The sequence below is a fragment of the Alosa sapidissima genome, chromosome 20, assembly GCF_018492685.1.
Source record: "Alosa sapidissima isolate fAloSap1 chromosome 20, fAloSap1.pri, whole genome shotgun sequence".
NCBI classification, from domain to species: Eukaryota; Metazoa; Chordata; class Actinopteri; order Clupeiformes; family Clupeidae; genus Alosa; species Alosa sapidissima.
Genome location: NC_055976.1, coordinates 28,316,116 through 28,331,115, shown reverse-complemented (window position 1 = coordinate 28,331,115; position 15,000 = coordinate 28,316,116). Strand labels below are relative to the sequence as shown.

General features: G+C 43.9%; 3 protein-coding genes across 6 annotated transcripts in view; all 3 read right to left on the bottom strand.

Annotated features, from left to right (window-relative positions):
- nucb2a (nucleobindin 2a) overlaps nucleotides 1-7,074 on the bottom strand; it is a 9,092-nt gene extending 2,018 nt beyond the window's left edge. For 2 of the 3 annotated variants that reach the window (XR_006025929.1, XM_042075286.1), the window contains exons 1-10: nucleotides 6,412-6,519; nucleotides 6,019-6,159; nucleotides 5,217-5,324; nucleotides 4,874-5,006; nucleotides 4,070-4,173; nucleotides 1,729-1,914; nucleotides 1,500-1,590; nucleotides 1,319-1,377; nucleotides 390-482; nucleotides 185-274 (exon numbers count right to left, since the gene is read on the bottom strand). Coding sequence is in view for 2 of the 3 variants with exons in the window: in XM_042075286.1 (XP_041931220.1) it covers nucleotides 185-274; nucleotides 390-482; nucleotides 1,319-1,377; nucleotides 1,500-1,590; nucleotides 1,729-1,914; nucleotides 4,070-4,173; nucleotides 4,874-5,006; nucleotides 5,217-5,324; nucleotides 6,019-6,159; nucleotides 6,412-6,453 (1,047 nt within the window). In the remaining variant the exon portion in view is untranslated. Of the gene's footprint in view, nucleotides 1-184; nucleotides 275-389; nucleotides 483-1,318; nucleotides 1,378-1,499; nucleotides 1,591-1,728; nucleotides 1,915-4,069; nucleotides 4,174-4,873; nucleotides 5,007-5,216; nucleotides 5,325-6,018; nucleotides 6,160-6,411; nucleotides 6,520-6,862 lie in introns of those variants that run through there. The other variant, XM_042075287.1, reaches the window with a different exon arrangement.
- Nucleotides 7,075-7,663: 589 nt separating this feature from the next.
- tmem208 (transmembrane protein 208) lies at nucleotides 7,664-10,902 on the bottom strand. Its single transcript, XM_042075308.1, has 6 exons — nucleotides 10,680-10,902; nucleotides 10,244-10,339; nucleotides 10,020-10,079; nucleotides 9,715-9,851; nucleotides 9,378-9,462; nucleotides 7,664-9,049 (listed from the first exon to the last, which is right to left on the bottom strand). Exons 1-6 carry the CDS (start codon nucleotides 10,683-10,685, stop codon nucleotides 8,912-8,914), a joined length of 522 nt encoding a protein of 173 aa, XP_041931242.1. The 5' UTR covers nucleotides 10,686-10,902; the 3' UTR covers nucleotides 7,664-8,911.
- A 1,707-nt stretch (nucleotides 10,903-12,609) lies between these two features.
- e2f4 (E2F transcription factor 4) overlaps nucleotides 12,610-15,000 on the bottom strand; it is a 10,078-nt gene continuing 7,687 nt past the window's right edge. For both annotated transcript variants that reach the window (XM_042075289.1, XM_042075290.1), the window contains exons 8-10: nucleotides 14,629-14,676; nucleotides 13,951-13,989; nucleotides 12,610-13,717 (exon numbers count right to left, since the gene is read on the bottom strand). In XM_042075289.1, the coding sequence (XP_041931223.1) occupies nucleotides 13,608-13,717; nucleotides 13,951-13,989; nucleotides 14,629-14,676 (197 nt within the window). In that variant the 3' untranslated portion in view covers nucleotides 12,610-13,607. The remainder of the gene's footprint in view (nucleotides 13,718-13,950; nucleotides 13,990-14,628; nucleotides 14,677-15,000) is intronic.

Sequence of the window (15,000 nt, the reverse complement as noted above, 5' to 3'; positions counted from 1 at the left end):
AGACACACACACACACACACACACACGAGGTAGAAAGAAGAGGTTGTGTACGTTAGATCGGGGTGTGTATGTGCATGACAATGAATGTGTGTGTAAGCAGTTGTGTGAAGGAGTCTGAGGTGAGTGAGTGAGCTTGTGTGTGTCTGTGTGTGTGTGTGTGTGTGTGTGTCAGTGTGATGCTCACCTCCCAGCTGTCCGGTTCTAAGAACTCTTTTTTTTTGGTGGCCACCAGGAACTCGTCCAGAGACACCAAACGGTCCTTATTGGCATCAACCTGACCCAATCAGAGCACACCATCAGTCATTAATACTCCCATTAACAGCTCACACACACACAATCCCATTTACAGCAGCATACACACACTCATGTGAGAGCACGGACACACAAACCTCGTTCATGACGTGTTCTCTCATGCGCAGTCTCTCCTCCTCCATCTCCACCATATCGTCCTCCTCATTGGTCGGATCGTAGATCTTCTCCAGCTGAGGAAGGCCCATCAGAACACACATTTCATTTCAAACAGCCAATGACATGCCATGATGCCTCACCAAAAATATGACCGTCAAAAAAGTCAAAAACAATTCTGCCCTACTGAATCTACAGTAGACCTGCCATGAAGCTTTCATACTAGAGATCAGCTCTAAGCACAGAGTTAATTAGCTTGTTTGTTAACTACCTTATACTGCTCTCCTTTTATCAAAGATTATACATGGCAATCAGGAGCCACTTGCGGAAACCTGGATCGCCAAAAATCCTCATTTATGCAGAGCAAAGGCAGCGACTGCTCCATTGAAGTCTATGGCCAGAATTTCACCACATATGCTAAGATCTTGGTTCTATAGAGTTAGGATAGTGAATTTTGGACATGTTTTCATGATCCTCAAACCCTTCTGACCATATCAGGTAAATTTTTAGCATTTTGAGCACTCCAGTCTGGAGAAAACCGACCTTATATCAGGTGTGCGCCTGTTATTTATTCTGCTGCTGTTGGCCGGTTGCTACATCAATACGTCAACGACACGCCTCTTTATGCAGACCGGACTCAATCCCCATTTCGCGCCCATAGAGATGAACTACAACAAACTATCTTGCTCAGCCATGTATAATCTTTTATCTATCCCCTAACCACAGCCTCTGGAGCTCAGCTGCAAGCAGACTACTACTTACAACAGCATGGGTTCAGTGCCCATAAAAAGAATGAAGGAATCTGTGTAGATAGAATTGTGTGTGAATAAAAAACATGTGTGAATAGATATGTGTGTGTGGATAGAAAAGTGTGTGTGGATAGAAATGTGTGCGAGACCTCGGCCCCACTCACCTCCTTGGTGAAGAGAGCCTCCAGCTCCTGCTCATCAAAGAAGCCGTCTCCATTAGAATCTGCAGAGACACGAAGAGGGACCAATACCATCACACACGTGTAGCAGGGGCTGTGTGTGTGTGTGTGCGTGCGTGTGCGTGTGTGTGTGCGTGTGCGTGTGTGTTGCACAGCAGATTATTACCGTGGAGGTTGAAAAAGGTTTTGGGGTCAAAGTCATCTGGGTCCAGACCGTCTTTGTCCTCCCAGACCTCTTTAAGTTGATTCTGGCTGCCCTGCACGCGTGTACAAACACAGAAAGACACACAGCAAACTGACATTAGTCATGAGGTCCTTCAACAGCATGAGCGGTTGTGTTAAAACAGTTTAAGTGTGTAAGTGCCTCTCTCTCTCTCTCTGTATGGGTCCCTCACCGGGTGGTTAACTTTGGGGTGGTCGGCATGCTTCTTCCTCATCTCCTCGTAGTGTTCCTCCTCTCGGCGGCGCGCCTCCTCGTCCAGGGTCTTCAGGTGCTCCTGCCGCTCGTGCTCCTTCATCATCTCATAGCGCTTGAACTCCTCGTGACGCTCCTTATCAAAGTTCTCCAGGTCACTCGTCGCCTACACACACACACACAGACACAGACACAGACAGAGAATAATGAACATCTATCTGTGTCTATATGCGTGTCAGGTACACACACAATAATATCTCTCTCTCTGTGTCTATGAGACACACACACACACACACACACACACACACACACAGATAGATGTGCTGTGTTCTCTCTTTCTGTGTGTGTGTGTGTGTGTGTGTGTGTGTGTGTGTGTGTGTGTGTGTGTGTGTGTGTGTGTGTGTGTGTGTGTAAAATTAGAGCATTTGAGTCCTATTGACGTGTCCAGTTGCTTTCACTTTTTTTGATAGAGTAAAGTGTCTGTATCTGGCTCACACACACACACACACCATTTCCAAATATCAACAAGTCATTTCCTGTTTGTACACACAGCTAAGAGCGTCACGGCTAGAGGCTGTTTAGTATCTCAGACTGTGCTCTACAGTGATGCTCGCCCACCCAGGCTCCAGAAGAGAGGACAGGACGGCGCTCACACTGAACAGGGGCAAGCGGCCGACGTCCTGCTGATCGCTATGGTTCCACTGACCAGGGCCAAGCGGCCGACGTCCTGCTGATCGCTATGGTTCCACTGACCAGGGCCAAGCGGCCGACGTCCTGCTGATCGCTATGGTTCCACTGACCAGGGCCAAGCGGCCGACGTCCTGCTGATCGCTATGGTTCCACTGACCAGGGCCAAGCGGCCGACGTCCTACTGATCGCTATGGTTCCACTGACCAGGGCCAAGCGGCCGACGTCCTGCTGATCGCTATGGTTCCACTGACCAGGGCCAAGCGGCCGACGTCCTACTGATCGCTATGGTTCCACTGACCAGGGCCAAGCGGCCGACGTCCTACTGATCGCTATGGTTCCACTGACCAGGGCCAAGCGGCCGACGTCCTGCTGATCGCTATGGTTCCACTGACCAGGGCCAAGCGGCCGACGTCCTACTGATCGCTATGGTTCCACTGACCAGGGCCAAGCGGCCGACGTCCTACTGATCGCTATGGTTCCACTGCGGCACAGTTGGATCGCCAGCGCTGCGCTAGCGTCAAACAATTTGAGCGCTGAACTTGGCGCAACTTTCAAAGCGTAACACGAGGCTCATCAATTGTCAGTTCAAGCAACAGAACGTGGACAGTTTGTGTGTCACTTAGTTTCACCTCGCTTCACCTCTGCCGCTTTGTCATTTCCAATGTGATCCCCACCTTAGGAAACCGTCACACCACCCAACAGAGCAAGGGCAGCACAGCTGTGTCAGAACCATGTTTGCATGGAGTCAAATACTTAGATAGTCTCAGCAACTGCATCCTATCAGTTAGCTCACTGATGAGTATGTGAGTACATGTCTGTGAGTGTGTGAATTGGTGTGCAATAGTAAGCCTTGTGCAAGATGAGAATGTATAAGAGAGAAGAGAAGATGGAGTGGAAAAGTACAGGAAAGGTACTGGGAGTATCAGGATTCCCACACCAAGTCAAATGTAAAATTCCATGACTTTTCCCTGAAAAAAAAAACTGAATTTCCATGACTTACTATCTGAATTGTACAATATACCGACCAATGATTCAGAGCAGCCGCGTAGTGTTCAAGAATCTTTTACACTTTTGTAGAGTGAGAAATGAATAAATGAGCATTGAATAAACAAAGTTGGGATACTCAAGCAAGCTAATAAACAGTTCTAAAACAGATAGTTCCGGTCCTTGATTGTGATTGGCTGAATCACGTTCGATGCCGTTGTAAAATCCAGCACAAACATACACCTTGACCGCATTCCGTTATATATTACTGTGCTACCATAACTTGATACAAAAGTTAAAGTAGCTGCGTCTCGACGTCGCTTGGCAACCATTCAGATAGAGGAAATATATTTCTTGGCGGAAGAATGATTATCTATGAATAAATTGTTACATTTCTCATTGCTTTGCCTTTACTTTATGAAACTTTGCCAGGTATTTAAAGCAACAGTTTTAGAAAATATATACACCATTTCTATGTGGAAATATTATTTGTATTAATGTATTATTTTTGGCAAGTAAATTTTAAACTGAAAAAAGAAATCCCTGATATTACATGACTTTGCCCAAAAAATGATAAAATCCCCTGACTTTCCATGTCTGGAATACACACACACACACACACAGTTTGAACCCTGCTCTTTACATACCGACTTGATGAGGCGGTCCAGATCGTCGACCTCAAAGGTGTGTGGGTTCATGTGGTTGAGATACTCAAACTGCTTCAGCAGGGCCTGGTGGTCTACTGCAATACCTACACACACACAGTGAAAACATCAGCTATACACATAAAAATACCACCATAATCCTGAGCCATACTTAGGCAACACCAAGCATGTGAGCAACACACTAACATCTTCAAAATGGAATGGACCTGAAGCTCTACTGCTATCTGTGTGTGTGTATTCACAATCCTGAAGCACCACGTCTTAACACATATCCAACCCACACAGAAATAATTACTTTGGATTACACCCATTACTAAAACTGTTGAGTTTGTATCAGGACACACACACACACAGAGAGAGAGAGAGAGAGAGAGAGAGAGAGAGAGAGAGAGAGAGAGATTCCAGTGCTCATCATAAGAGATGAGAGCCAAGCAACATAGAACATGATGCAATGGTCACTGGGGAGACCAGTCACTATGGCAACAGCACGACAGGGCTGAGTCAGCTCACAGCCAATAAATGACCTCCCCGAATAGCCATGGAACACAATCAAACACACACAGTCCCACTGTTGACCAGGCCACGGTAGCACTGTACAGAGGATCAGCACATGTGTTTGCATGGCTCAATGTATGAGATCTGATGTCATGTGTAATATCATCTGTGAGTGATGTGTTATATTATAATGATGTGCGTTTCCTGATAGCAGGTCTATGAGTGTTGGGGTCATTACTGTGTGTGTGTGTGTGTGTGTGTGTGTGTGTGTAGGGGGGGGGGGGGGTTCACCTTTGCCCTCCTCCATGTCCTGCTTTGCTTTGATGAGCGTGCGCAGACGACTGACTTCCTGTCTCTTCAGCTCGTCCAGTTTGGTCCGCACATGATGGCTCACAAAGTCCAGCTCCTTAGCCAGTTTCCCTTGCTGTTCAGCAACACACATACAGACACACACGCATGCGCACATGCACACGCACACACACACACACACACACACGCATGCGCACATGCACACACACACATCACAACAATACAATTAACATGACTTCCTTTCACAAAATGTGTCTGTGCAGTGCTGAGCAGCCTTAAATAAACGACTACATGTGAGCGAGTTCCAGGGTCAGGCAGAGATCACCTTAATGTCCTCCATGTCAGTGTTGTGAAGCTTCTCTCTGAAGTGCTGGTCTTTCTCCAGATAGTCGATGACCTCCCTGAGGTAGCGGTCATAGTGCAGTCCCGTGTCCTTTGGAGAGAGAGTAAAAGAACCAGAGAGAAAGAGAGGGACACAGAGAGAAAGAGTGATATAGAGAGAAAGACAGCGAAAGTGGGATACAGAGAGAAAGAGTGACAAAGAGAAAGAGAAAGAGAAAGAGAGAGAGAGAGAGAGAGAGAGTATATGATATATGTTCTTTACACTTTGTCCATGTACCCCTATCCCTTGTACCTGTATAATTGCTTAGATCCTGATACTGTACTTTTATGTAACAATTGCTTTGGCAATACAAGTGTCATATTTGTCATGCCAATAAAGCACCATTTGAATTGAATTTGAATTGAGAGAGAGAGAGAGAGAGAGAGAGAGAGAGAGAGAGAGAGAGAGAGGAAGGAATCATTCACATGAATGGAGTGGAAAGAACATGGGTCGTGGTCAGCTAGGGATGAAGTATAAAATACAAACAAGCCCCAGTGGCTAAGCGCTTGTCCGAGACCACCTTAAGCTTTGGTGGAATGTAGCTAAGACAGACACACAGAGAAGCCTGGCATCTGTAGTGTGGTCTGCGGTCTTAAGATCTGTCTCAAGATCCGTCTCGTCTTCACTGTTAGCATGCAGCCAGCAACGAACACATGTGCAGTCAAGAGAAACTGATAACCATCTGTGCGCTGTGCTTAGATCATAGATCTATGTGGTTGCGGGTGCATGTGTGTGTGTGTCTCACCACGCTCTGGGGAGCCTCCACGGTCTCCTCGGGCGCCTTGACTTTAGTCTTATCGATACTTATGGGAACTGCTTCCGAGCCCAACAGCAGCAGGCACGGCACTATAAGGCAACCGGTGAAGAGTCCTTTCATGGTCAGCATCTACAACGGCACGGAGAGAAGACAACCAAGGTTCAGTTGTTGGCACAATCTGATGCTGCAGGCAGGGTGTATTCATACATCATATCGTACGTTGAACTTGCACCTAGTTCCTGGGAGAGGAGACACACTCTAGAGTCTAGGTAGTTCTAGTATAGTAGTATTACTGTGTGATAGAAGCCATCATGATTGACTTGACCATTCTCGTAAAGAAATCATAAAAAGCGATATCGCAGAATAACGACTTGCTCTTACATAATCAACATCATGCTCAGTCTCAATTGACCTCTCAACCATTAGCTGCTAACCACAATTCAAAGTAAAGCTGATCAAATCGAAGCTAGTTCTATCCATAATAGCCAGTTGCTAACATCAGTATATCAATACGATGCTTATGAACTGGCTAACGTTATCATAGCTAGCAAACTGAACAAGCTTAACGTTAGAATGCTAGAAGCTACATGTAATAAATTAATTCTTATTTCAAACAACTAACATTAGTTCTGCTACCATCTTGAGGACTCGATATAACAGATATTTAGCAACTCAATATGCAATTAATTTAAATGGCTTAAGTCGGTTTTCTAAATTACTTGCTGACAAGCTAACGTTGAAGAAAATCTGAGAAAAATACATCCGAGATACCGTTAGGTTAACATTACCTGGCATCACCTCTATTTCTAACAATAACGTTAGATGAACTTACTTTGTGAGCGGTGTGACTGTCAGGCTAGCAGCTAGTTTAAATGTCTCCAGCTTCTTCTATGTCGACCTTTCATTCCTTCTTTCCTAGCGTACTCGCATCACGGTGAGACTCGTTAGCCCTGATTTTCAGACATCTAGTTGGTGTGAAAACGCTCTGGTTGTGCAATTAGCCAACGTTGCTAGCGAAGAATACTGCTGACTATCGAGTAATAGTTTTATTGTTGGGTTTTGATTGGACAGACAGCGCACTATGCAAGTGGGACATGCATCACACGGTGATGTGGTTGGTGTTGCTCTCTGCCGCTCAAACAGCGCCCCTCCGGTCCGGCCAGCCTCAATATCAAGTTGAGTTGCAGAGGAACGTACGTGGCGTTTATTCAGCTCGGAGGTTAAAAGGTGATGAAATGTCATCAATCCAACCTGACACGCCTCAGATTACGATATGAAATCTTAGTGTTTTGTTTTATTTGTCCATTTGTGAAATAAAATATAAGTATTTATTTCTATAGTTTTCTCACAAGACCATACTTGCATTAGGTCCCTTCCTTGGACCCCCCCCCCCCCCCCCCCCAGTGACAGTGGCATCCTTGAGCTGATGGGACAGCTATAAATAAACCTCATTGAGGCTCAACATCCCCAGACATCCATTAGATAGCAGCATTTAGTGACTGAAGAGTTAGACACAGTACCTGTCCGGCTTGCAAACAAAAGAACCACTGTGAAATAAAAGTAACAGTTAAGGTTCTTCACATTTAAAAAGAGTTTAAAGGTTTCAGGATCTATTCAAGATACACAAACACAATACGTTTTATATTGAAATTTATTTTGTATGTACATTAAGACACCGTATAGATTTCTCCAGGCAGACACACACACACACACACACACACAGAGCATTTCAGTAAAAACAGCCATATTTGGACAGACGGGTAGCCAAAAGAAATGTGAAATATGACAATCCAGATCCATGCATCCAGTGTGTCTGCAGCCAGTCTCCCCCTCCTTGTGCCCTCAACAACCAAACACAGACACCACACACAGGCCATCACGCAAACCAGACGCAGAGCACAGCAAAGCCATGGGTGAACCATCAAACCAAACAGATCCCTGAAGAGGCAGTAGGCACAAAACAGTCATTCTTTTATTGCCATGCCGAGGGTCAGAGAGTAACCATTATCATCATCATCATCATCATCATCATCTTCTTGCATTCTTGCTCTCACATCTTAGCTTTAAAGGGCTCTAGACTTGGAAAATAACCTCCCTGTTTTTCTCACACACACACTCAGACAGAAATACAAACACTCACACACTCAGACAACAGGGCCCACCTCAGCTGAATTAACATTTGATATATGGGACTTCACAGACTGTGTGGTCAACATTGACACACTGTAAACATATGCAGAATGACTAGACTAATGCCAGCGACACACAGACCTACGACACAGAGGGAAGACGTGCCTGTCGTCAGGAGACACTGCCAGCTATGTGGAACATGCCATGCAGCTGATGCCAACTTAAAGTTTCCCGCGGAAGGGCATCTGTTTAAAGCAGACAGGTAGGTGAGCTCCTGAATTGCACAACTGGACAACATTACATTTCACAGCGGCCCACCATGCAGCTCTGTCTTTGTGAGGAAGCCCTGAGTAGAGTCATGAGAACACTGCCCCCGTGTGGAGGCAGAGAGAGGAGCGATTTACAGCTAGAGAGAGAAGACAGAGAGAGAGAGAGAGAGAGAGAGAGAGAGAGAGAGAGAGAGAGAGAGAGAGAGAGAGAGAGAGAGAGAGAGAGAGAGAGAGAGAGAGAGAGAGAAAGAAAGAAAGAAAGAGAGAGAGAGATGAATGTGGCAGACAGGGAGAAAAGCCAGGACAGGAGCAGAACAATAGGAAGCTGTCTGTGTGTGTGTGTGTGTGTGTGTGTGTGTTCAAACTGCTTTTTAACACAATGAAACTTCGTTTGAGAATAACTTAATTCAACTGTCCTGATTAGCTGTAGATAATCACATGGTTTTGTATAAAAAAAAAAGAGAAACAGTAAAAGGACATGGTCAGAATTTCTTCATCTGTCGTCTCTCCTGGCGTCGCTGTTTCTTCTCGTTCACTTCCTCGGGGGCTGTTGGAGAGGACGCGGAAAACCATGGGCCCAGGATGTTCACCCACAGCAGTTGTGCCGCACGAGCAGGGGCCTGAAAGAGAGAGAGAGAGAGAGAGAGAGAGAAAACAATCAATCACATTTGTCATCATTTAAACATGGCTATGTCTCTAGTTATACCAGGACAGTAAAATAATGTGGTCATGTCAAAAAATGATGTCAAATAAAAAAAAAAAAAGGGACCCATGCATTTTTATTGACAACATTTAAACACTTTTCCATTGCTTTTCATGACACTTTAGGTTGGGTCTAACTTTGACAATCACTGTTTCCCCTTTTTTTCTAGTAGGCTACTTAGGTCATTTCCAGCTGAGACTCTCGTGCCGCAGGACTGGGATGTAACGAGAGGAAAGTGGACGTACCAGGAGCCAGATATACCAGAAGTAGGAGGAGAGGGTGCTGAGAACCTGCACGATGGCCGTCAGTAGGATCACATCCTTCAGATGCCTATAGGCCAACAGGGGAGGGGAGTGGGAGGGGAGAGAGGGAAAAGGAGAGTAAACATATCAAAGAGAGAATCACATAGGGCTCAATGCGCTCAACAGATTCTTAGTGTTGAGGTCAGTGCTCAGAGTGCTCACACAAACACCTAAAAAAAGCATTCTATAAATATGCAGCATCTTGGTTAGTGGTACTGCCCAGTGAATATGGAGTAAACATGCTCCATTCACATACACGCACACACACACACACACTTACTCGGCCATGCCCTGCTCCATGTTAAGGTCGATGCCTCCGTCCAGCAGACTGCCATCCTCTGCAAAGGCTGGCTTGGCCATGGCGGCCATGGACCGGTAGCTGGCCACATACACAACCAGCGAAAAGACTAGCAGCAGCTATCATGGCAACACCAAAGAGGTCAGAGGTTAAAAAACAGAGGGGTGTGACAGGAGGAGTATGTCAAACAAGAAGTAGAGGTGATTGTAACATCAGTGATGAATCACATAAAATCAAATCTTGACACCAGCCAGGAAATATATGTGTAAAACTTGCCACACGCTTACCCATGTCCAGAAGGTGGACGAGCTGTAGAACAGTAATAGATTTATCGCTGCATATATGGCCTAAGGAGAAAGAAAGTATGTGATTAGAGTTTCTGCAAGGACCCACCCTGATGCAACATGCTTCAAAAGCAACACCATTCTTCTAGACATAGGGGTAACAGTAGGCTACAACAGCATACTTAGAATGAGAATTCTGAGCAATGCCAAAAAGATTGCTCACTTACATTCGCTCCCAGAATGACTCGAGTGTAGAACTTTAGAGTCGCCTCGTTCTCCTCGTGGATCTGCTTCTTGCCTTTCGTGCCGACCTTGCCTTTAGGCTTTACATAGAGGGTATGGAAGCAGAAAACAGGGCATCGTCAAGGAAACTACGTCTCATCCGGACAACAGCAGAATTAATCTAGTTAAATCCGTAAGCATATTGACAGATTCAAAATGATTGGAACAAAATCACACCGGACCGGATCACATTACCAATGAGGAACACCCGTACATAACATCTGCCTACATATCTAGCAATTAGAAACAAAACGAGGCAACATCAGAGTGTTTTATAAACCATATCCTCCTGCTATGTATCCCTTGACTTGACTCGCCGACTGGTTCTGTCAATAACACTGTGCAGCTTGCCATAAACACGACAGACAATTTATAACCTACCGCCATGTCCTCGGCTTCTTCCCGTTTCTCTGTGGTGTCCTTCACGCGTTTAAACACTCGTATCCTTATTGATTCCCGTTATTGCATGTTTAGACATTAATACTCTGGTTTAATACAAGCCCAAAGTTCACCATGCAAGGCAGCAAGCTATGGCAGCAAGTAACACATCAGCGTTCCTGAATGACGTTCTCAGCGCATCGGAAACACGTCATATTTTCCCCTTCTTCGCCTTTTCTCATCTGTCGAAAATAAAAACCGGAGTGATATATTGCCACCTGCTGTCAGCAAGTAGGCAGCCAACCTATTTTCTTGAAGCATACATTTGAAATCATTTCCATAACAAAACGTTAAATCCTCAAAAAAATTATCAAGAAATGGGTCATTCTATAAAACGGGTGTTATTTGCGTCCACAACGTTGCATGAGATGCATAAAACTATTAGTTCTATTAGGGTCCCTGTTAACATGGTGTACAAGAAAATACTATTCTTAAAGACTATCACACTATTTGTTACCATTTTTCACAAGTGCATGGCCATTTCCATGTGCCCGGGTTGACCGACATGACATTTACTATATCACCACGTAAAAGTTATAGGCTATTCTTATTTGTGCTCATTGTGTGCTTCACCTCACTGTGTTTTACTAATTCACGGATGGGATAAATGCAGACCATTCCTTGTATAGTAGACTTGGCCTATAAACCTGATTTACATTTTTACACACACACATATATATATATATATACTTATCAAACTTTTGTTATTTTTAGAATTAAACATATTCCCTGATGACATTAGACACATTTATTCAGAAAAAATCATGTTTTTTTTTGCGTCCCTAGGTCCCCTTTGCGTCACATTAACTTGTGTTGTCTGTAAAAAAACTTTTTTTTTTAAATAATGTCTGCCTGTAGAACAATTCTGATATTATTTGACATTGTTTATTTGTTGTTGTTTTTTCCCCATTACTATGAGGGGAAAGCTTAATCCAACCACACCGTCTGGCAAATTAGACAGGAGGAATAACTGTTTTTCATTACAGTTTTAACACTATCATTGTTAACCAAATGACATTTCTAATTGAAGGCATGTATGGTGGGTAAATATGATTGTTTGGGTGATCATGTCTTTAATACTATATGGATAAACTGAAAAAATGTTTACTTCTGATGAAAAATGTATAGTGGAAAATGCACCTGTTTCATAAAATGACCCAAATATTGTAGACATGTTGTGTATGAATGGTCGTCCATATTCAGTTTAACTGGTTGTATCCAGGCTCTCATCTGCCTTTGAAGGGATGCAAAGTAGACCCCCCCCCCCCCTTAGAAAAAAAACAACTCCGGATATACAATAAGGGTTTCTGCATCAGTGGGATTGGACTTGTTAGATCATTTCAAGTCATCTCTGCCTCAGGAACTTGCACCAAAAAACCTTGCAAGTTCATTGAGTCTGACGGGCTTGAAGTGTCAGGGTGGTCCCTAACGAAAAGTCCGTGACTATAGTCATTTACATTGAATGAATAAACAAATAAGAGTGCCCCTGAAGAAAAGGCTGACAAATCCACCTAATGGGTTCAACTAATTTTATTGCTGATGGTAAGGGAATACAAACTACCAACATATGCATTGATTACATGACATGGTTGGGACTACACTTGCAGGTTTGGGTAAGAGTTAGATACTGTCTGGAGGCAGTAACGTGTCAACTGTAAAGTGCGATGTTAAAATGGTGGCAACCTGAATTTTGACTGAGAGTAGCTGGAGTCTGATAAGCCTTTCTGAAAATACAAAAATATATGCATCTGCAGCCTACATTAACACACTGGCGACAACACCAACCAATCTCGCACTTTCTCAAGCACACCTCACTACCACACACTCAGTCAAAGTCAAACACACTCACACACACATGCGCACACACGCACACACACACACACACACGCACACGCACACACACACACACACACACACGCACAGAGGGGTATTCTGTGATCTGAGTGCACATAACGCTGGGTTAAGTTTTAGAGCACTGCAGTGTGTTTTGAAGAGTACTGTATGACAGTGTGTTACAGATTTGTAACGTCTGTCACATACACACATACTCAACAACATATACTCAGCTTCTGTTGTCCAGAACAGGCAAGCACATACACACACACACACACACACACACACACACACACACACACACACAGCTTCTGTTCTACAGAACAGGCAAATAGACACACACATGCAGGCAGGCACACAGGCGCACGCACACACACACGCACGCAATATTTCACTGTGATTAGATACACAGACAGACACACAGAAAAACACACATCTCGTTTAGAGTATAATGGTGATTTGCCCTTTCTGACATCTTCATTGGTTTGTTTTCATCAATTGTTGCTCCATGTACACAGACACGCAAACTGTCATTATGTATCTAAGCAAGTGTATGATTGTGTGTGTGTGTGTCTGCGGAGTTTCAACCCCTAAATATCCAAGATTTTCTGTCCATCAGCTGCTGCATGAAATCCTCCCAGAATCATGAGCAGCCAATGACCATCAACTCACCGGCTGCTTCTATGATGTCATAAACGCGGCCAGTGAGGCCATAAGATCTTCGTGGTGTGGAGTTCTGTGACATCTGGGCAAAGATGCCCACTGCTTTGTTACGTCATAAAAAGTCTTGTGACATAACAGCCACTTTTATAAACAGGGCCGAACTGATCTTCTAGGATCCTCTTAACGTGTTTTGTTTTTCTTACAAAAATAATAAAACAGGTTTATGAAAAATATCAACATTTAAGAAATCAGCTTATACAACAGTCTTTCAAAAATAGACCCGGCCAACTCTGTTTGGCAGGAAATGGGGGGGGTGGGGGCAGGAAAATGACGCGTAAATGCCCCGTGAACGAGGGAGGGGGTTTGGGGAAACGATTAAAAGATGGGCACATCGAAGAGGTCACACAAGCCTTCACTTTCATCTAGATTGTAGATGTAGTCATGGTCACCTGGAGGAGGAGAAAGCCTCAGCAGTGGAGAGAAAACTACAGGACGGAGGGAGAGAAGGAGAGAGAGAGGGACAGGGGGAAAGAGAAAGAGAGAGAGAAAGGGAGGGAGGGATGGACAGAGAAAGAGAGAGAGAGAGAGAGACATGAGTCACATCTGAAGAGTCGGCACTGTGTTTCTGTGAATCGTATTACTGATGCATTTCAGACATAAATGCTCCACTTGAATGTCCCATAGTGAGAAAAGCAGAGCTTTGACGTTTAACACTTACCCTCTGATGCCATGAGGTCCTCCAGTAGATCAGTACTCTCTGAGAAAGAGAGAATAAATAAATAAATAAATAAATATATATATATATATATATATATATATATATATATATATATATATCAGATCATTCTGGAATAAAGCACTCTGTATTTGTACAACATTCACTTGGAGTACATGGTGCACATCTCACTTTCAGACAAGATTAGTTACTCCATAACCATATGCAAGATTAGTTACTCCATAACCATATGCAAGTAGACCAGGGATGGGCAACTTTGATGATTAAAACAATAGTTTTAATCATCAACAATTAGTTTAATATTTTATTCAATGCACAAATGTATTTTTAAAATTGCTTCTATTCATTACACATTCACAATAAACCCTTTTCCCACTGTAATGGGTAATAGTGGCTCTGGTAAAAAGGATATTTGTATTAATGTATTTTGGCAAGTACACTGCCGTTTACAAGTTTGGGGTCACTTAGAAATGTCCTTGTTTTCATAAATGACTCAAGCGTACTTAAGGGTCAAAATGCTTGCCGAGTATGAAGAATGCGTACATGTACATGTTGGCAGGTCTGTTTTATAGTGCATCTCAGCAACAGAGACAGAGAGAGAGATTCTCTACCACTGGAGACTAGTTCAGCGCTAAGGACATCTAGCAGAAGGTCAGGTACCTTTAGTTGGGTCAAACATTTCAGACATCTCCTTGGGGAAGTCATACACTGCAACACAAACACAGGAAAATGAGCTGTAAAGATCAAGGACAGCCAACACAAACTTAAAACACACACACACATACACACACAGACGCACAATAGTTGAACTTTACCACTTTAACAGACAATATTTGTCCTTTTCAAATGCCTGAAGAGTGAGAGTGGGTTTCATGGACTGGGCCTAAGAGAGCCGATGATCTAAAGCAGTGGTTCTCAAACTGTGGTACGGGTACCATTGGTGGTACGCGAACTCTCGCTAGTGGTACTCAGGGAGTCTCCAAGGTGTCTTTCCATAAAGACTTGACAACGCAAAACATGCAGTTGAATTGG